This window comes from Argiope bruennichi, chromosome 2 (genome assembly GCF_947563725.1).
Source record: "Argiope bruennichi chromosome 2, qqArgBrue1.1, whole genome shotgun sequence".
Classification (NCBI taxonomy): Eukaryota; Metazoa; Arthropoda; class Arachnida; order Araneae; family Araneidae; genus Argiope; species Argiope bruennichi.
Window position 1 is genome coordinate 84,853,660 of NC_079152.1, and position 22,749 is coordinate 84,876,408.

A 22,749-nucleotide genomic window follows, 5' to 3' on the forward strand; every position below is an offset into this window, starting at 1 on the left:
GGTTCCAATTGAAATTAGTTTTACAGAATTAAGCTATAATTAATACTGCTCCTTCCGATTTTTTAAACCATTATTCTGATTCAAGGTTTACAAACAAATTTAAATATTTTTTAAAGGAAGCAGACTGCTATTAAAAAACAAATACATCAATTCATGAAAAACCCGGACTGCATCAGGTTGACTTCTAATCCTTGAAATAGAATAACAATTGACGGTTGAAAGGTTAATTTGATGTAAGATTTTTAGGACCAAAACAAATAAATAATATAAAATACTTTTTTCTGTTCTCTTGGATTTTATTTTTTATTCATTTATCTTGTAAAGAAATTATTAAGGTCTGAATTAATTTCGCCAATGGATGGGAAATTGCATAGCATTTAAATGGTTTATATTTTAATTTCTTCTCAAAGATTGAACTCATTTGTGATAGCAAATGAATACCTTCTCTTTCAGCATATTTTCTTTGTAAAAAACAATTTACCTATTTAAGACAGTTATGATGACAAAATGTTTATTCCTTTTGAAAAATTTTTAAGCTAATTGTTTTCTTTATTTGCAATATTTTTTCAGTTTCTGCAATTAATAACCGCTCGAAACTACATTCATCTTTCTCGAAAATTACAAATTTCCAGGGAGGAAATATAACAAGGTTGTTTTCTTATAGAGTTATCTAAAATAAGAATGGTTGAGCTAGGAAAAAGGATTGTTAAATATACAATATATTTCACTAAAAATAATGTTAATGTTAATATTAATGAAATAAATAAGCTGATGCACAATATTTAAAGTAAATTGTATAATTTCGATATTAAAAAATTTACTCCCTACCTTTTTAAATTAACTGTTAATGAATTTTGAACTGTTAGTTAGTTTTTTTTTATTTGTATATAATGAGGGATAAGTATTTCAGGGTCTCTAATGAATTTGAGTGCCGAGAATTATTTTATACTTCATTTTTTAAGACTTTACAAATTCGCAATTGATATTTTTTGTCTTAGTGCTGTGATAAAATATATAAATTTCCAAGATTCGCCGCTAAGAGACCAGCGATTATTCTCAAATGATACTATATGGATATTTTATTAGAAATTATTCTTATCAAGTTAAACGAATTGCTTTTATTCATATTTATAAGGACAGCAATTTATAATTGATTTTTTTCACTTTCTCTGTGGTAAAATTTTGAAATCTTATACATTTGTGTCCTCCATGATGATATACTATCCTAGTATTTTCGGAATGTAATTATCAATTACTCAATCTAATTAAATTAATCTATACCAGTGGTGACACTTTGTAATAAATATCATTAAAATTTGATTCAAATTTCCATAATATTTGTATATAATTATAAGTTTAAAAAATTAGGTACTGAAGAAAATAAATAAAAGAATATACTCTTTATATATAATGCAAAATGTACTAAAGAAGTGTTTTTTTTTTAAATATTATAATTAAAATTATTAATTTTAGACAAATTCCACAACTGGATCTTTCTTTATTCGGGATAAAAGGAAGAATAGTGTGCTCCCGAGTTTGTCGCGATATTGCAACCCATCGGATCACTCTTCTAGCAACCCTAATGCTGTTTTGTTTACTACATTTTGCAATGGTTGAGTTGTACATAAACTGCAACTATATTATGAAAAATGTTAAATTAAAAATATTATAAAAATATCGATTCAAGATTTTAATTTTGTTCTTTATTATAATTAAAAGTTTATTAAATAAAGAAAGTTAAGCTTATTATTAAAAGTTATTTTCTTTTTTCCTTTTTTTTAATTTGAATACGAACAGAAAATATTTATTCTTTTTCAATTTTATAGTTTTATAGTTTTTTTTAGAAAATATTTATTCTTTTTGCAATTCTCAGTATGCGCTTTAAAAAATCGTCTGCATTCTCACTTTAAAAGACAGCTGCAATGGAATTCTTCGCAGTTCTCGTAATTTTTTTGGTGTTCTAACGGTTGGTTCTCTTCATAATTTGTTGTGTCGGGAGTATTTCGAACCTAAAGAATGGATGAAGAGTGAGTTAAATGTGTATATATATATATATTTACGAGTTGATGAAGTTAGGAAAGGATGCTTGTTTGAAATTTTGTATTGAGAATGGTTTGATATCGAATCGGCAGAATGGATGAAGGGTGAGTGGAATATATTTTTTTACGAGTTGATGAAGTTGGGAAAAGGATGTTTGAAATTTTGAATGGAGAATGTTCCTTCTTCCTCCGTTCTTTTGGTTATGTACTGTTTCTGTTATCCACACAGTCCTTATGTTCAATGTGCTAGTGAAGCTACTAGGTTCCCGCTCCCGTTGCTAGCGAAGACGTAGGATGTTTTTTTAAGTTAAAAAAATTCTACCCGGTGCCTTCTACAGATGCCTTCGGCGTCTGTAGAAGGCACCGGGAAGTATGAAAAAAAAACAATACTTATCAGTAAAAAGTCCTACTTATATGGCGGGAAATGGTAACCGTAACTGTTCCGCAGAAGAATATCTTTATTGGCGACTTGGCATTGTTAGCGCAACAGGGTGCACACTATAATTCACTTTTACCCTTTATCCGGATGTAGTTTCACTCAAGAAAATTATAGGCATAAACCTGATGTTTAAATTAGAAAAATATAAAATTGCAACATTTAATATCTATACATATATAATATCCACTTTCTTATCGCATCGTTGTTCTTGGTGCATCTTGTCCTAAATAGACATAGTCGTCACGTCAAAAAAAATCAATGTTACATCACCGTTTTAATTATTGGGACTTCAAACAATTAAAATATATAATTACCAATAACATAATTTTATTTTAAAGACCAAATAACAGCTCAGAGAAACATTTATAAAATACAAAAATATTCCCTTGGATAGAAATGTGATGGTGTCATAGCGAATAATTTAAACACGAGTGAAACTTAATATGAAGCAGTTTTCCAGAGAAATGGACAATATACAACAGCAACAATATTGACATTTAAAGATTTGAAAAAGAGTCTATTCTGCCACAATTTCTTCCTCCTCTTGGGGTTGATCAGCATGCATCTGGGGTCCAGATGCGGCGGGGAAATCTCCAGTCCTTCTGCGCCCCACTTGAATGATTTCATTGGAACGTGTGTTGTCTATCTCTGTCATGCTTTGCAGCTGACGAGGCAGTTCGTTATAGATTGCAGATGGAACGGCCTCTGAAATGTTAATGATATCAGATGAGTGATCTGTTCGCTATTTCGTTGATTCACTTGGCTCTTAACTTTCTCATATATGAAGTATGGAAAAAGAAAATGCTGCAATCGTCAAAAACCGAGTTGAAAACGACCCTTTTTCAAAAAAGAAAAATGAGTGATATAGTTTGAGTGATTTCCTCAAAACTTTATGGCACACCCCTCCACCCACACAAAATAAAAATCTTGGATAAGATCACGAGTGTCTTACATAGCATTGGCAAGCATTAGTTATGAAATGTAGATCTATAAGGTTAATCAAGCATTTTTACTGAATCTATCGTGTGAGATTTGGCTATTAATCGCTAGCATGAGGTTAATACACAAGTACCTGAAAATCGAACTGGGATTTTAGATATGTTTTTCTAATAGATTGAAACCAAGATTATATAGATTGATAGATTCCATAGATTGAATTGAATATGGAATAGCATAGAACTGCAATTCCATATTCTAAATTTCATTTATTTAAGTCATTCCGTTTCTATGCTGTTGCATTTACACGCATAAGAAAGTATAGGCTGATAAACGGGCAATCCTTTGACCTATTTAGTTTAAAATGTGATAAGAATTTGCATTTTATATGCTACATATGTGTACAATTTTATCTATATAGCGTTTTTCGTTTTGCAATTATCGAATGTACTTGTTTTCCGAAAGCCGGGCTGGCAGACATTTTCTGAGTAAATTTCATTTAAAATTAGATAGAAGTTTGAGTCTCAAATACGAATTAGATACGATTAGATTTGTATATTATCTCGTATACGAATAAGATACGATTAGATTTGTATATTATCTCGTATACGAATAAGATACGATTAGATTTGTATATTATCTCGTATACGAATAAGATACGATTAGATTTGTATATTATCTCGTATACGAATAAGATACGATTAGATTTGTATATTATCTCGTATACGAATAAGATACGATTAGATTTGTATATTATCTCGTATACGAATAAGATACGATTAGATTTGTATATTATCTCGTATACGAATAAGATACGATTAGATTTGTATATTATCTCGTATACGAATAAGATACGATTAGATTTGTATATTATCTCGTATACGAATAAGATACGATTAGATTTGTATATTATCTCGTATACGAATAAGATACGATTAGATTTGTATATTATCTCGTATACGAATAAGATACGATTAGATTTGTATATTATCTCGTATACGAATAAGATACGATTAGATTTGTATATTATCTCGTATACGAATAAGATACGATTAGATTTGTATATTATCTCGTATACGAATAAGATACGATTAGATTTGTATATTATCTCGTATACGAATAAGATACGATTAGATTTGTATATTATCTCGTATACGAATAAGATACGATTAGATTTGTATATTATCTCGTATACGAATAAGATACGATTAGATTTGTATATTATCTCGTATACGAATAAGATACGATTAGATTTGTATATTATCTCGTATACGAATAAGATACGATTAGATTTGTATATTATCTCGTATACGAATAAGATACGATTAGATTTGTATATTATCTCATATACGAATAAGATACGATTAGATTTGTATATTATCTCATATACGAATAAGATACGATTAGATTTGTATATTATCTCATATACGAATAAGATACGATTAGATTTGTATATTATCTCATATACGAATAAGATACGATTAGATTTGTATATTATCTCATATACGATTTAGATACGATTAGATTTGTTTATTATCTCATATACGATTTAGATACGATTAGATTTGTATATTATCTCATATACGAATTAGATAGAATTCGTATTTGAGATAATATACAAATTTCATCTTTCTGGCTTAAAGTACTTTTAAATTATTGCATTTGCAGACAGAGCGATAAGCAGCCATAATTCCAAAAATGCTTTTTTCGGCTTCATGGTGACCTGAAATATAAAGATTCGTCAACATATCAAATTCGAATTTTTTTGAACATTACAATACCTTTTTTTCTTTTTATACTTCGTATAGACAAACTGAAAAAAGGGCGATGTATACATGTATCTGCGCATATAATTAATGAAAAATGAAAATTTATAAGGTGTCCTTTACACTAAATTTGCAAGTTTCTATCAATTTTTGGACACATTTTTTTTTGTTTGCCCATCTGTGTACGTATTAAAATGTTAACTCAAAAAAAATTACTTAGTAAATGAAATTTTGCTACATGGCATTGCCACTGATATAGATCTGCATCAAAGTTTAATCATGAAAGGACGAACTGCGTCCAAAATGCATTCTCAATTTTATTTACCATACTAGGGAGCTAAAATAAGCCGTATTGTGTCATGCCTTAAATTAAGCCGTACCATCAAGATAAAAACACTCCCATCAATCATTACAATGATAGCAAATATATTCTGTTCCGTGACGGTGTATATTACCGGAATCGTTCATTAATTAATCACAGATTCGGCATAGAGAATTTAGAGAATATAATTAATACATTGAACGCCAAGCCTATTTTGGCATTTTTTCTACCTTTCTCTTTCATATGTTGAGAGGTTTCATATGCCAGAGATCTATGTAATATTGCGGATGTATTATTTTGTGATCCCCAGATTGAAATTTATTAAGCGAATTTAATTTTCCAATGTATATTGTCAATCAGTAACCACTAATGTAGCCTGATCAAAAATTATATTGTCAGTCAATATAGACTGATGTGGTTTTGAACGGAAAGTATAGTCAGTCCTTGGTGACTACGAAGTAAGAAATAAAAGTATACGGTCAGTCACCAGTAATTTACGCTGTCCAAACAGATTATTCCGTATCTGTCACCAATGATTGGTACAGCTTTTAACATGTTAAATCATTTTGGAGTCTCCCCAAACGTTAAATAATTTCTTTTTCTAAATTTATTTCATGTAATATATTAATACATATAATGAAATAATACATATCATTTGTCTGTTTTCTATAATTAGCAAAGGTTTTAGCATTCTATTTTTTATAGGCTATCTTTAAAATTATCATTTTTCAATAAAAATGTTCGAATTCTATTTTTTTTAAATTTAGGGAATAAGAATCGACTACTTACGGCAAAAATATGTTTCAGAATTCGTTTTAGTACAATTTAAGTATAAGAGTTCTCAACGCTATTTTTTGCTTCGGTATCAGTTCTTCTCTATTCGCCTTATGAATGCTACTAAAAATTGTTTGATTTCCATCTTTCATTTGCTCATCTCTTCTGCATTGGTGTTAATAAATGACTGTAAGAGGCAGATTCTTTTTCATTTTTTTTAACTGCTGAGGAAATTCTTCGATGAGTTAAGATAAAACTAATATTAACTAATCTTTTAAGGCAGCAAATAAAGATTAGTTTGGTCACAAAGAGAGAGCGATTAGGAAATTTTTAATAGTAAATTATGATGGTATCAATAATTGCAGCAATTTTTTTATTTGACCAAATCAGTTTCTCCTGCTATTGGTAAATAATCTTTACCAAATTACTTGAATAAAAGCGTTTTTTATCCCATGATCAAAACTCTCTTCTCAGCGAAGAATTTGTTTGGATATATGTTATTTAACTATTCCATTAAGATGCAGATGTGTATATTTTTAAAATGAAATGTACATATTTTTTTTATTCTAATGCTATATTACTTTTTCACCACAGGTGTTTCAAAGAGCATTAAGGATTAAATAATAAAATAAAATACCTATTCTTGATTTTTTTTTGTTATAGTAAAGATTTCCAATTGTCTTCTTTTTAAAACAAACGGGGAAAGGGCTTTTAAGAGACAAATAATATACTTTTAATTCACCTATAACACAGGTGGTTGTAAACCATATGATATGAAACCACCAATATCTAATACGTTAAGAATATTCAAGAGAATTCAATAAAAAATAATTACATTCTGTGTAACAGAATACGCAAGCTTGTTAATATTTTCTAAATAAAAATTGTTCTGTTAATAAAGAATGAAATTTTGCAGTAATTAACTACATGAAGTGTTTTAAAATATTTATCATGATTCTTGCATCTTATTATCGCCATATCGTGTAGCAGGAGAGTTGATAGTAAGTTTTATCTTACTCCAACAAATATGCTTACCATTGCATCTGTACACTAAATCAGACCAAATGATGGCTTCTTGTGAGAAGCAGAAAACGCCAAGTCTTCCACCCTTCAGCTGACTATCAAATATGTTCCCGGAATCGGCAACCATGTTTTCGCCTTCAAATATTCGTAATCTAACAACAGCAAAAGACAAAAAAAAAAAAAATATGAATTTAAAAAGCCAAATATGTATTTCGACAGATTTGATATTTTTTTATTTAAATAAACAATCTAGATGTTTAAAATGTTGAAATTTTTATTACTGATATTTTTATATCTTTTAACCGTCGAATCTGAACAAAATACTTTTGAAAGAAATTTTTAAAATGTAAAAAAAAAAGCTCATAAACTAAGAACAATATTTGCTCAGAAAAAATTTTTTGAATATAAGGAACATCTAAGATATATAATAATTTATTTTATTAAAAAGAATCCATTCAAGTTTGTAATTAATACAATGCATATTAAACTTTATTATCCTACTTTTAAATAATAAAAATTCTAGCCGTCTTTAATAAGCAGTTTATTCGTCTAGAAAATTGGTGAATTTTAATTAAATCTTTTTATGCTGAACTTTGATGTTGATTCCCTCAGCAGAACATTTTTATGAAATTATGGTAGACATTAAGGCCGTTATTTTTTAATAAACTTGAATCTGTTTTCTGCTTATTGTGTACCTGAGCCTTTTTAATGGAATCATGTCACATGATATATAGTGGCATTGCAAATATAATTCTCCGGGTAATTTATCTTCTAATTGCACATTGGCTTTTACACTCATCACCTCCTTATTCTTTATGTAAGCTGGATATATAGTGGAAGAAAATCAAGCTATTAAATTGTCGTTGAATATTGATTTCAACATTGGAAGGTAAAATATCATTTGCAACTTCCAGAATCTTGATTTCAACTGTTTCTTTTATAACTGTCTTTTTCAGTAAAATATAAAATCTAATTTCTTGGAAAAACAGAAGGCCCCATACCTAGTTATAAATAATTCACATTTGGTAATCATATTATTCGCTTTGTTCTTTTATTTCTAAAAGCAATACCGTTCCAAACCATTAGACAATCCTCAAAGTTCATAGCGTCATTAACCATTTAACTGTTTTATTTTATTATTTTTTTTTTACTATCTAATAAGATAACAGCTTCTATTTTGGGAATATTTTCTCATTTTGATTCAAATGAAAATCCATTGAATACTTATATATGTATTCGAAGTAATTTTAATATTGAATTATAATCGTTATGAATGGTTTATTTTTTGCTTGCAACTGTCAAAATTCGATAAATCGATGCACGTATGGCACTCGGGCAAAACAGTTGAGCGATTAAAACATAATTCGTAGTTATTACAATTATTACAATGTTAATTCGGAGGGATCCAATTTTGTAAATAATCTTGGTTTTCAAGTGCCTTATTAGTGAGTTTCACTGAAAAAAGAAACTTTAAAAAATATTACCAAGATGTCGACTCTTCTATAAATTAAAAGTGACATATAATCGGATGATGTCATTTGCTGATAGTTTTTCTCATTACTTTGTGATTAGTGTTCCACCATTAGATTTTTATCTTTCTTTTGTATTTCCTTTAGCAATTGTTCTAAAACTACCGGAATACCAGATTTTCTGGGAGCATTTCAAATTCATCCTCTGAGAGTAATTTAGGATTTAATTAAAATCTTCGAAATCGTCCTTTTTATCTTTCATTGAGAATATGGATAGAGCCGTTCGAGCTAAAAATCTTTAATTAATTATGCTTGTTAGTATTAAAGAACTTGAATTAAAGCAATGCAATTGATTATTTCTAATGATATCTCTTTTCTTTTGTTTCTTGTGTTTTCATGGTAAAGAGTAATTAGATTTGCCTTCAGAAATTCAAGGAGTACTTTGTAACCTTGTGGTATATAGATGCAATTAAGATCCATTAATTGAATTTATACAGAGAGAGGCCATCAATTCTTGGTTAAATTGATAATGTCGATGTCTTTATTTCATCTGGTTTACTTGTGGATTCCTTTTTTTTTTTATTCTTTTTTAAATGTTTTACTAAATCTTGAAGTTGATTCATTTTGTATGATATGAATATATTTTGGCAATAAAGAAAGATGTATTTCTTACAATAAATGTGCTATAGTGTATAGGTGGGATTTAAAAAAAAATTATTTTTGTTGCTTCGAAAAACATTATTGGTACTATTTAAAAACAATTACTATAATCAAAATTTTTGAAAATTTGCTTGCAAGTATTCAATATTGCAACATTGAACACTTTTTGGGGACAATCAAGTTTACATTGAGGGCCACGGTGGTCTGATGGCAAGGTCAAGGGATCTGAGGGTTGCAGATTCGAGATCCGATTTCACAGAAGAACCTGTCTTATAAGCGGGTATGGTGCACGTTAAGTCTGTCGGGGCCACATATCTTCCCGCTGGAATGGTGGAGAAGTTTAGGGAGGGCTGTGCCAGCTCAGGTGTCGTTCTTATCATCTGACTGCGGTTCAAAATTACGAGGTCTGTCACAATATAGCCCAATTGTTGCTTTGAAATGGAACGTTAATATAATGAAACTAAAAATACGTTGTTTCCTTATGAATTGAGAGATTCTTATTTTTTATGCAAAGTGGTTTATTTCCATTAAATGTAATTTCTCCTTTGAAACCTTGATTATTGGTTTGTTTCCAGATGAACACTTTTTAAACTTTTATAAGCATATAAATGTTTCTACTCTTCATCAAATTATGCTTATTAATCAATCAAAATGCCTGATTATTCCTTTTTATTTTTTACCTGATAAGACCAATTTTTGGCCTGTGCAGTAATAGCCACCTGTAGGCAACTTTTTCTCTCCATCCAGCATTTTTTGGATCTCTCCACAGCAAACGTACCTAAAATGGGTTTAATATTCTTTAAATACAAAATTTAAAACCTTCATACAAAATTTAACATCTTTTTTTTTTTTTTTTTTTTTTTTTAACAATCAGTGTAAATCTTATCCTTGAGTTATATGTCTAGTAATTTTCAATTTATTGGTTAGAATGTTGCTTTGAAACAGATTTAATTCCATATATTCTATCAAATTTGGAAAAAAAAGATAAATTTATCGTTGAATTCATGGAAGTGTAAAATACGTAAAAACAACAATTATTATATATATTTTTATAAATAAAATTAATATATATTTGTTTTATCATTGCCATAGTGTCATTAAGGACAGTTCATTGTGCTAGCAAGTATTTTAATCAAAATGCACATAATCAAATATATAAAATTTTATAAAAAAAATTATTTGAACTGGCATAGCATGTAAATATATCTTAAATTCAGTCACCTTTTTTATTCATTTTTATTTTTAAATCGAAACTATTCTATATCTTCTTCAGTTAGATACAGAAAAATGATTATAAGTACTAACTGATATATGTTTCTATATATGGCATAAAGTTTATTAATATTTTGACAAATATTGAAGAATTACGAAATATATTTAAATACGTAATGCAACCGTCAACGATCCTTGAGATATGTAATTAAATATTTTTAACAACCATATTGTTGTATTGTGTAAATTTCATATTGTTGTAAAATAGTAGCTACCTGTTAACTAGGGAAGGTATATATGGAAAATTCAATCTCTCATTCAAACCGAAATTCTTAAAATTATGATATTACGAGGAAAATGAAAAACTGGAGGGAGTTAATAGCATCTGTGCCCTTTAAATTGTTAAAATTTCCATTTTCACTTATTTATTTTTAAATAAAAAAATCTCATATACTTTTTTTAGAAAGTAATATAGGATTGAATTAATTAAATTGATTTTATATATTTTTAAATGTAACATTTCAAATGACATTTATTTCAAATAACCATATATAAATATATAATATAGTGATAAAAAGTTTTATGATTTTTATAAAAAGAGGTTCGAAAATATTGGAAATATTTAAATATTCTATTTGAAATAATTCGAATTTTTAAAAAAGATTAAAAACTCTCCAAACTGCTGTTTAAAAATCAGTTGGTAAAGAAAAATTGTAGCATCGCCGAGAAACTTAAAATTTGATATTAGTTAAAAAAAAATCTTTAATTTTGAAAGAAGTACCAGAAAGAAGGAACTATAATTTCAGTAGTCTTATTTTACAGTTAGCTTTAAAAAATCTCTTTTGACATTTGAAAGAACCAGATATATTTTGAACCGCATGTTCGTTACTGAAGAGCATTAAAAATCCTTCAGATACACCAACATATTTTTCCATTTGATTAATTATACGAAATCGAAGGGGGGGGGGAGGAGTCTCCAGAAAAATTTCTCGTATACTCTCTAATAAAGATGAATTTGTGTTTAGACAAGATTTTTCCAATTGATTGAAGCCAAAATTTGACACAGAACTTCAATTTTTGTCACAAAATCACATACCAATTTTGGTGTATTTAAGTTATTTCGTTTTGGGATTATCGATTTTAAACTCTTCTTATAGAACGACAGTCAACTCTTTCTTGGATCTGCCTTAAAATTTCATATATGTCTACAATATTGATGTTGAATTTTTCCACCGAATTTAATCCATGTAGCTGTCTTCATTTAACACTTATCGCATTGACTCACTTATCGCCGGTCAGACAGACTTTTTTCAGAATTGATTTTGCTCAAAAGTTGAGAGAAATCTACAAATTCGATGTAAAGACCATACACTAAATTTCAACGATCGAGCTTAAAATGGTTTTCAGATATCTTTGTCACAGACGGACGGAGGGAGAAACAATTTTTTTTTCCAAAAATGTGTTTTTCGACCTCGGAGAGTTTTATATTGTAAAAATTCTTCAAAATCTCGAATTCGAATTTTTTGACGATTATAATACTTTCTCTATACTTTGTATATGATAAAGGTAAATTTGCAAAATCAAAATAATAATTACTAACCTGAAAGACAAACAAATGCAGATTTTGATCCAGAAGTAAAGTTATTTGGCTAATTTAACTTAGAATGCTGCTGTGACATCTTTTTTCGCTTCCTCTTTAAAATAATAAACTTTTTTGATAAAATTTTAAATCATGCTCATACAAGAATGTGCCCACATTACCTAGTTTTTACCAAAGTATCATCAGTCGGTACTAATGCAACATTTCGTCGACACTCAGATTTCACGAAAGAACAAGGAATGCATAAAGGAAACGACAACAAACAATGTTTCCTTTTCTTCTTTATAACTTGACTTTTTTCATGTTTCCCAGCAGAATTTCAGATCGACTAGAAATTTGGACATCTGCTAGAAGTTCAGATCGGATCAGGAACAAATACTTTGGGCTTTTACAAATGCGTCCAAAGTACATGTTGCGAGCATTTTTTGTATTTTTTACGAGGCAATAACAAATTTGTTTTATATTTTATGCAAGTTATTTAAACTGATATTACTATTCGATAAGCACTAAAAAGTTACGAATTTTTAAAATTTATTCCCCTAAATTGGATGTTATAACATTTTTCCAAAGTAAACCACTTTTATTTTGTCATATTTCATTATTATTACAAAAAATAGTAGTTCAATAAACATTAATATTATAGTATTTTTTATAATGTTCTGAGCTAATGTAATCGAGTTGAAAAATTTATAGCTCCATCTTGACTTAAACAAAACATATATTTTATTTATCGTATCGAACATGGCCTTAAAGAAAATATCAATATAAACTTTTGTCATAATAAAAACCATTTGGAGGAGACGCATCTATCCTAAAAGTCGAACAACGGCTTCTTTGTTTATAGGTTAATAATGTTCGGAATCTATTCAAAAATTTTTTTGCTCAAAAATTGACGTTTTCTTTCAGTAAAAGCTAATTTAAGCAAGAAAAAAAATTCTTTTAAAACATTTCTTACTTGATTTGGTGTATCTCCTGTATGCCACAAAGCATTTCGCATCATCTGACCTGGGCCTGTCGCAGAAGTTACTAATTTTAGTTGAATGCCTGGTTCAGCCACAGCTCTGAAAGGCATGGCTTGCCAGTAAGTTTGCGTCTTCTTTTTCCACATAACGGTGTAAAAATGTGAATTATCCTGGTAGCTATTAAAAATCATTTTCTTATTAAATACAAAAAAAAATGCATTTTGTTCTTTTAATGATAGATTTAAATAGATATTATTGTAATTTTTTTTTCTGAAATAATAAAATATATCTGATGGATAATTTTAATAGAAATAACATTACTATTAGTCTTCTTAATAAAAAATTGATACTAATATTTTTAATCAAAAAATAATTTATTGAATGTAAATATAGAATTTAATAATTTAATTATCGGAATATTAACACACAGTCAATTGAGGTAAAATAATTTTTATTCGGATTTGTGAATAGAACTAATATAGAGAAAATATATTTTTATTTTATTTACATTTGTTAATATTTTATTTGAAATTGTGTTTGTTTATTGATCGAAATGGATGTTTAACATCTATTTAACAAAATTTCAAATATATATATATATAGTTTGAAAAATTATAATTTTCTTCCATATTAGTTTTCAAATAGATTAAATATTTTAATGGTAATTCTATTTTTCAATGTGAATTATCGAAATCCACTTATCCCCTATGCCGTCATTTTGCACACATTGTTCTATTTTGCATATTTTATTAATTTTTCATTGATATATATTTGTAAAATTATTATATATAATTAAAGCGAATTAATTAGATAAAATTTATACAGCATCATAATATGCTATTAATAAGAAATAAAAAAAAATTCTCAGTATTTAAGGCAAAGAGATCTTAATATAAATGTTTAAAAAATGCATTTAAATTTGAGAAGACAATCAAGTTTATGACTTTAGATTTATTAAAATTATGAGAATTGCTTAAATATTCTTTAAAACGGGATGTTAATAACTGTGCTTCTAAATCATACTAAAGAGATAATGGGGACTGGAGTCTCATATATGACAGATGTTTGATGTATTCGCTTTTTTAAAACGATGAGCAAATAAGATTTTTTTGAAGAACTACTGATAATTAATTTTAAAAAATACATCTATATTATTCATATTACATCAGTGCTGTCAATGTAACTGTTTACTTAAGGTAATAAATAGCTCTTAGCTCTATTAACTTTTAGCCCTTGGATTGCTCTTTTCAGATATCGTTCAAGTCAGTGCCTCATTTTGATGCTTTACTATTTTTAATTTTTATTTCTTTGAAATTATATAATGAGTGAAAAGAAGATAATTAATTTTCAGGGAAATTCAACTTAAAAAAATTATATATATTGATTTTTTGAATCAATAAACAAGCCCTTGTTTTGGGGAGAATAATTGTGCATTGAACTGCTACTGTTACAGTTTAAATAGATATCTGTTTGCTAGTATTTTTCTATTTCATTTAGAGGAGTTAGGGTGAAATAGTTTAAATAAGCATTGTTCAGTAATGGAATTTTAAAGAAGTCATTACCTGAAAACGAATCCTACGTAATCATCGTCGATTTCAGTATCAACAAAGAAAGTGCCTTCAAAATCCACACCTCCGAAAGCATGAAATCCTAGATAAAGAATTAAGTTTTCAGAAATAGAATTCATAAGCATTACATCCATTGAAAGTTGATCAAATTGAAGCGAATTTACTATATTTATATGCAGCGATTTACAGTTTTTGATAAAATATATCATTTACATTCTTGATTCACTAAAATGTAATCAAAAAATAATTTGACATATCTTTAATCACGTCTTGCATTCACAATTCTTTTCCTTCTCAAAATTATTTAAATATTATAAATGTCGGAATAATTATTTAAAAGTTATTTTTAAATGGGTAGCTCTTTGATAATAATAAGATGGTGTTTACAGAAAAAAATTGTGCATTTTATTGAAAAAAAAATACAGTAATATTTTTGAATAGTTAAATATAATTTTTGGCAATTTTTTTGCTAAGAAATGTTTACGAAAATTACTGGACATAAATGGATAAATAAATTCCAAACGAATTTGAAATAAAATAAGAAAAATCTTATATAAAATAATGTTTCTATTAATTTTTAAAAGTTTTCAATTTTAAAATTTATAAAAACTTCTTGAACAAAGTCAGTGATTTCAGTCAGTTTTTAGAAAAACGTAGTTGCAGCAAAAGAAAAAAAAATTCCATTCTCCAATTTTGTCTTAAGAAGCAGAAAGGATTTTATAAAAATAGGAGAAATGTAACTTCATAGTACAGACTAAATTAAGTACAAAATACTTAGCTTAAATCAAAATCCTACTTTTTTTTTAATAGAATTTTGTAATTCAGTTTTCTTATTTCTGATAGCTAAAAAGTTAAAATGCATTTCATCTTTTTTTAAATACTCCATATATCATGAGACAAATTCTACTTCACAGGATCTTTTTAAATTTATCTCGTACTCAGCAATAACTTAATTCTATGCAGTAATAGCAGTAGTAATCAAAACAATCGATCATGTTTATTTCGCTAGTTAACTGTAAATATAGTTTACAATGAATCGCATTTATCTCCTTGATGCAAATAAATAAGAACAATAATAATTTCATGTGAAAACTCCCACTTGAAAAGAAATTTTAAAATCTTATGTGCAATAAATTAAAAATTAAATGCCATTGACAAACCTGAATGATTTAAAGTTTACTATTTCCATAGTGAACTTATGCACTACCTTATATATAAATGAAGAGATTAGTTACTTTATAAATGGGCATAATGTTGTTTTCAAAGTTATAGTTTATTAATTGATATTAATAATCCGAATTAAGTTTGAATTACTATATTTTAATACTCTATAAATCATACACATTCCAAATTGTCAAATCCTTTAGAGAATTTAAACATGCAAAATAGTTAAAATATTCTAAGTAATTTCTAGAAATATAAAAAAAATTTGTAACAAATATCACTTTTGAAACTGTATCTGTGCAGTAATTTTAAACATAACTCTGTATGTCAATAGAATGTTTAATTAATTAGTGATTTGGAATTAATAATTAAATAAATAAATTTGAATTAATGTTTAATATGTAATAATGATGTTGGTATTTAAGAATCAAAGCCTCCTAGTGATTAAAACACATAAAGCTTTACAAGGATTAAAATTTATTAAAAGTATATGAGAAATATTTTTTACAATTTGAAATTTCGCTCAGCGTCTTCTTTTAAGAATGTGTACACTCCCTATAAAAGCATTAAAATAATGAATTTAACAATATTCTCTAGTTAATTATACATAATACTAATTATCAAATTCTCTTGAAGATTAATGCATGCAAAATAGTTAATATATTATAATTACTAGAAATACGAAATAATTTTGAAACAATAGATCATTTTTAAAACTATATATTTACAGTAATTTCAAACTTTACTCTGTATGTCAATTAATTGTTTTGTTAATTAATGATTTAGAATAAATAAATAATCGTGAATTAATGCTTAATATAATAACTGCAGTAATAAGGATGGCATTTAATAATTAGAACCTCCTAGTGATTGAAACGCATAAAATTTTACAAGGATTAAAATTCATTGAAAGTATAAAACAAATATTTTTGGCAATTTGAGATTAGATTCAGCATTATTTTGGAAGAGTGTATGCACTGTCTATAAAAGCATTAGAATAATGCATTTAACAATAGTCTCTAGTTATTTTCTAGTTCGTTAGGCATGTACTCATATTAACAATGAACTTACCCACAGCTAAGCCTGGATCACTGTTCATCGTCTGGACAATTTCGGCCCCCTGCGGGTGGAAAGAAACACAACAGCTCGTTAACGAAACTAAAACCTCATCTCTCGTTATCCGAAAAGATAATGATTTTTTTCCGAAAGGAACCAGAAATATTTTGCTTCCAGAGACATATTTTGTTTCAAAAGACGTCTTTGTATTTGGAGGTATTTATTTTTTAACTGAATTGAAATTCGTGCTTTATTTATTTATTTTTCTAAAATGAGTAATGGTTCGAAGTGTTTATTCTAGTTAAAATGGGGATTATAAAGAAGAAAATTTTTTCTATTGAAAAGGCATAATGTAGGAGGGTATTAAATTATTTTAATGGACCGCAGAAGAGATTTTTACGTTAGAAGAATGTGTGGTTATGAAAATTTTAAAAACCAGAGAGAAATATTATTCTGTTTGCGAAATGGTTTCATTAGTACTTGAATACACGATTTAATGTTCTGCAAGTTCCAAACAAATATATTGATTAAAAAGACCAGCTCTCCAGCTACAAATGAAGCATGATTTTCAAAAATATATTCTTCGGAAAACTTTTGATAAACATTGTTTCATTATGAGTACTCTTGAAAGGTGATAAGAAAATTGTAATTTAACTTTCTGCTTATTTTGTTAAATTGCAAGCAAACAATTTTTTAATAGCTTTCAAATTTATGGCTATGAATGGTTTCAAATACAATGGGTAACTACTTGGAAACTTTTCAAACCATTCCTGATAATAATAAGAATAGAATTGATGATAAAATCGCAAATCCCAGAAAAAGAATGCTTGTTCTAAACAGTGAAATTTACGTCCTCGTATCTAGCTCTTATATTGTAATTAGCAACATATTAATTTATAATTACTTTTAATATTTTCCACCTTCGTTTCTTTCTCAAAAAAACACAGATAAAATGAATTAGTAAAGCATGAAGTGAACGGAAAACTCCATTAATACATCTTTTTTTTATCTATAATTAATTTCCTTTTGAAAAAACGGTTTATACTTTTTTTTATTCAGTTTTTTTGAAAATGGGTTAATAAGCGGATTAAGTATGTATTTCGATTATTAGATGTAATTATCGTAAAAAAATGCATAGAAGACATCGGGGTTTTTTTTCAATTCCTGCAGAAGTTTTATTTTTATTTTCATATATTTCAATGAATTGAAGAGCGACTCTTAATTGCAAATTTATTTCTACATTTTTTTTAATATTTGGCTTTTCAAATCAGTATAAAGAAATACAAAACGAGTAATTGTTTCTAATAAAAAGAGGATTAAAAACTATAAGCATTATTAATGACAACAGCGATAATGTTCGAAAACTGCAAACAAGTTGTTGGCAATATTTGACAATATATTGAACTCTTTTAAAGCACTTACCAGGTGCCTTTTATGCTTATCATCTTGATAATTTTAAACAATTGTACTTTTTAGGTACTTATGCAGTTTACCATTTTTGTACTTGAATTTCAATATCGTATTTTGAAAGAAACTATTAGAAACAAAGATAATTACAGATTTCGTTAATCGGATATGTGTTAAAGATATCCGTCGCATTATTTAAAATGGGAACTAAATAAAATGTCTCTCACAGTTTTGTTATTTGAACTGGCTTTTCAATTTCTGAAATCTTCATACAACATAGACGCGACTGCCGTTCCTTAAGAAAATGCATTCGGGAAACGTACTCATCCATTACACATTCGATTTTCTGATACTGCAAGAAATAATTTATTAACTTCCCTCTAATATTAGCACATAAGAATTTAGAAATGTATCTTTCGACTCGATCTCAAGGAAACATTGTATGAAGGTATGAGTTTAAAGTTACAATAGTTAAATTCATAAAAACGATCCACATTTTTTTATTATTTCCTTGAAAGTGTATATATTTATTATGTTAATCTATTTTTGAAGCATTTTTTTTAAACGCAATGTTTCTTTTTCACAGTAATATTTACCAACGCTTGCAGCATACCCTTTTTACCTTTGACAAGAATACCTTTTTACCTCTTGAAAGAATTGCGTTTCTGCCTTTGAAAATAATAATAATATGTTTCTCTATTGTAGTAATTGCTTCCATATTAGCTACAAATCGCCTTTTGTGAAAAGCTGGTTCACTGGGAATATTGATTCAGTTTAATATTAATTTAAATAGCCTATGATAATATCGATATCCATATTTCCTAAATAAGGAATCTTTAAATTCTGATATTCTTTATTGTTGCGTTATTTTAATGGAATGTTTTATATATTGTGTAGAGGAACAGCCTTAAAAAAGTCATGTCCAGGGACATCAAAGTGCCATTAAAAATGCAGCTGACCAAGAAATCTTTCTTCTAATTGCAAATTGTCTTTTGTGGTAAAGGTGCTTTATTTTCTTATCATTCCACAGAAACTTTCTTCCTTAGCTTTCACTGTGGAAGATCACTGTGCAATAAAAACGGCTTGAATTTCATTGTGGCAATGAAAATGTTCTTGATCACGCAAAAAATATCTTTCAAATAAAGTTATAAAAATTCAGGGAAAAAGTCTAAATCTATCATAATATATCATAAATAATATATTTTTAAAAATTTAAAATCGTGTAAAAATTACTGTGATGAAATATATATATATTTTTTAAATTATCCCCGATAAAATTCAAAACGTGCTTATTTTTTAAATCATGTTTTTTTAAATATTAAAAAAATTCTTCAAGAGGCACAGTTCTTCCTCAAAAAATTTATTTGTGGCCAAATTTAATAGCGCTAGATTAGCGGTTCTAAACCAGTAAAAGCCTGCGGCCCACTAAGCCACAAACTGAACCTTATACTACCCCCATACCCGACATGGAATAACGAGAACCTTCTAGAAGATCTGGAGATTGCCCATATGAAGAGTTTTGGAATTTAAGATTTTAAAAGTACTTTTTGGGACACTTTTACAATTCATTTACCTATTAAAACATTTAAACTTCTGCTTTTTTGGTTGATTATTATTGATGAAAGATCATTTTCTGCGTTTACGCATGCAAAATACTTTAATATTCCAGTAGTAATTATTTTAAACTTATGAGAAATTTTAATTCAACATCTGATACTCATCGGATATAATTGGCTTATCTCATTCAATGAACATTACTTTCAACATCCCCATTTATTTGGGCAACATTTTGTATATATGTTGTCACACCTCCCACGGAAAACTCTTTTGCACTACCGATTGGGAACTACTGCTTTAGATCAAATGTCTTTTCCGATAAACACAAATACACGTTTTCCTTCACAATTAGTACAGATTCTGTTCAGATACCTGATTGTAAATAACCCAGTGAGGGTCGATTTGAGAGTCTCCTTCAGGATCCAGCACCACAGTTTGATAAGCCCTGAAATCTGTAGCATAAACCATCCTATTGTCTGGACAGACATCTTCATCGTCATTTGTGCCATCGCCATCAAAATCTTTCTTACAGGCATCACCTACTCCAGTACCTGTAAAAATAACTCATTGAGGATCGATAGTAAATAAAAAAAGAAAAACCTTAATGTATGAAAAAGGAAAAATAAAAATGCAAATGAAGGTTAAAAAATGCAAAATGTTTCTCTACTGTGGAAGTTTTAATAAAACTAGACAAGGTTGTATTCTAACTTTGTGCCCGTAATATATCTTCATGGGAAAAAGTATTTTTTAATACATTTATTGTTTTAAACAGCTTTCTCTTCTGTTTTCCCCATGAATTAAAGGGTGTTTATATTCTGTTTTACATAATTCTTTAATCCACGTTCTATAATTCCTATATATTCCTGTCTCTTGTTTTCTAGCGTTTTCTTAAAGTATTCCATTCAAATGTTTGTTTTGGAAAGAACAATTATATTTATAGATAGTTACATTAAATAGTTGTAAATAAAAATTATTTATATAAATTTGTTTTCGCAAACATTTTACAACAAAAAAAGAGAAGTCTTATTCAAGAATAAAATATATTTTAATAACAACATAAAATGAAAATTGGAAAAATTTAATTACTATAACAAGAAAAATAATAATCAATAATTAAACGTCCAGTATACTTATTTTTGCTAAATAGCTTAAGAATTATTAAAATTTTTATATAGAATAGTCACCTTTTTAATATTTTCTTCCACATAGATATCTTATATGAAATTTTGTAATATGCATACGCAGAATTATTTTTTAGTGTTACCTTATGACTTAAAAGAAGGACGAATAATCCCAATTAAAATGCTAACCATTCATAATAAATAAAAAAAGAATCAACTAATTACTTATGTCTAAAAATTTGTAGATCTTATGAAATTATGTTATGAACACGAGGAATTTAGATGGAATAATAAGTGAGCGATGAAGTCCGGTGGCGTAGTGGTAGCGCTTTGCGCTCCCAACGCACAGATCCGAGGTTCGATCCTTGAGCTGGACAAGGCCGACTCAGCCTTTCATCCCTTGAGTGCATCGATAAACTGAGGGCCAGGAATGCTTGGGAACTAAACACTGGGGATTATGCATGAGGCTGATCTCCTAACCGAGACATATGCCTTGCATCCCAGAAGAAAGCAGATATGATCAAGAAAGTAGAAATGGGTACTGTAGGTCTTGGTCCACATTGGGCTGTCATGCCACTGAGTTCAATTTAATAAGTGAGCAAAAGAGCTTAGAATTTTCAATGTTCCTTTATTTATTTCTAGAGTTAGATGAGTATGAGTAATTTGTTCTTACGGTTTGTATCTTTTTGATCAGGATTATGTACCAAAGGACAGTTGTCATCGCTATCCGGCCAGCCGTCGTTGTCTTTATCATTGTCACAAACGTCGCCTGAAATCACAAATTCAAAATGAGTCAAGTTACTGCGTAAATTAATAATAATAATAATTAATTTCTAAGAGATATATAATGAATATTATTCAATTTTTATATGAATGAGTAAAAAAAGTAATATTTGACTAATAATTTACCTTTTCCATCTCCATCAGTATCCAGTTGATCACTGTTAGGTATATCTGGGCAATTGTCGACATTATTTTGAATGCCATCAAAATCACTTATCAGATAAAAAGAAAACGTAATTATTATTCTTGAAATTAAGATTCAAACAAATAAATTTACTCGATATATATGAAATATAAGTAAAATTCCGTTGCATTTTCTTAAGACATGTCCTAGCAAACTTATATTAAATCTTAAATGTTTTGATATAATTCTTTTCGGAATTTTTCCTCATTTTATTTTATATGTTTGAAATTTAAAAGTTTTATTGAGTTTTCAATTATAACTTAACATTTTCAAATTATTAGGAGATAACATTTTTTGCAATTTTAATCCATAGATTCCATGGCCATTTTATTGTATTCTATTACTACTTTTTAAAAAATTTATTTATCGTTGCCGTATGAGATCAAATTATTTAAACAAAAATTATTGAGGCGATTTCAGGTCAACTGAAGAAGACTGAATTGTCAATATTAAAAAAGATTATTTACTACATTTTGATTCAATTAACTAATGAAGCGGAATATTAAAATTCTAATGTTTTTAATTGTGAATTCTAACAACTAAAAACACACACACAAACATAGTATTGAATTCCATAATAGTTAAGTAAAGCAGGTAATTTTGTGGAAAATTATTAAAAGTACAGTTGAGAAATACGTGGTTTAAGCTTTTAAATTAGAATGTTAATGTTTCTATCAACCAAATGCTTTCCGCAATATGAATCTTGA

At 27.8% G+C, this 22,749-nt stretch overlaps 1 protein-coding gene across 1 annotated transcript in view; it reads right to left on the reverse strand.

Moving 5' to 3' along the window:
* Nucleotides 1-2,788: 2,788 nt before the first annotated feature.
* LOC129961023 (cartilage oligomeric matrix protein-like) overlaps nt 2,789-22,749 on the reverse strand; it is a 112,261-nt gene continuing 92,300 nt past the window's right edge. Inside the window, exons 17-25 of the mRNA XM_056074819.1 lie at nt 21,985-22,070; nt 21,749-21,844; nt 20,327-20,505; nt 17,006-17,054; nt 14,765-14,852; nt 13,196-13,379; nt 10,109-10,206; nt 7,312-7,451; nt 2,789-3,183 (exon numbers count right to left, since the gene is read on the reverse strand). Of these exons, the coding sequence (XP_055930794.1) occupies nt 2,996-3,183; nt 7,312-7,451; nt 10,109-10,206; nt 13,196-13,379; nt 14,765-14,852; nt 17,006-17,054; nt 20,327-20,505; nt 21,749-21,844; nt 21,985-22,070 (1,108 nt within the window). The 3' untranslated portion in view covers nt 2,789-2,995. The remainder of the gene's footprint in view (nt 3,184-7,311; nt 7,452-10,108; nt 10,207-13,195; nt 13,380-14,764; nt 14,853-17,005; nt 17,055-20,326; nt 20,506-21,748; nt 21,845-21,984; nt 22,071-22,749) is intronic.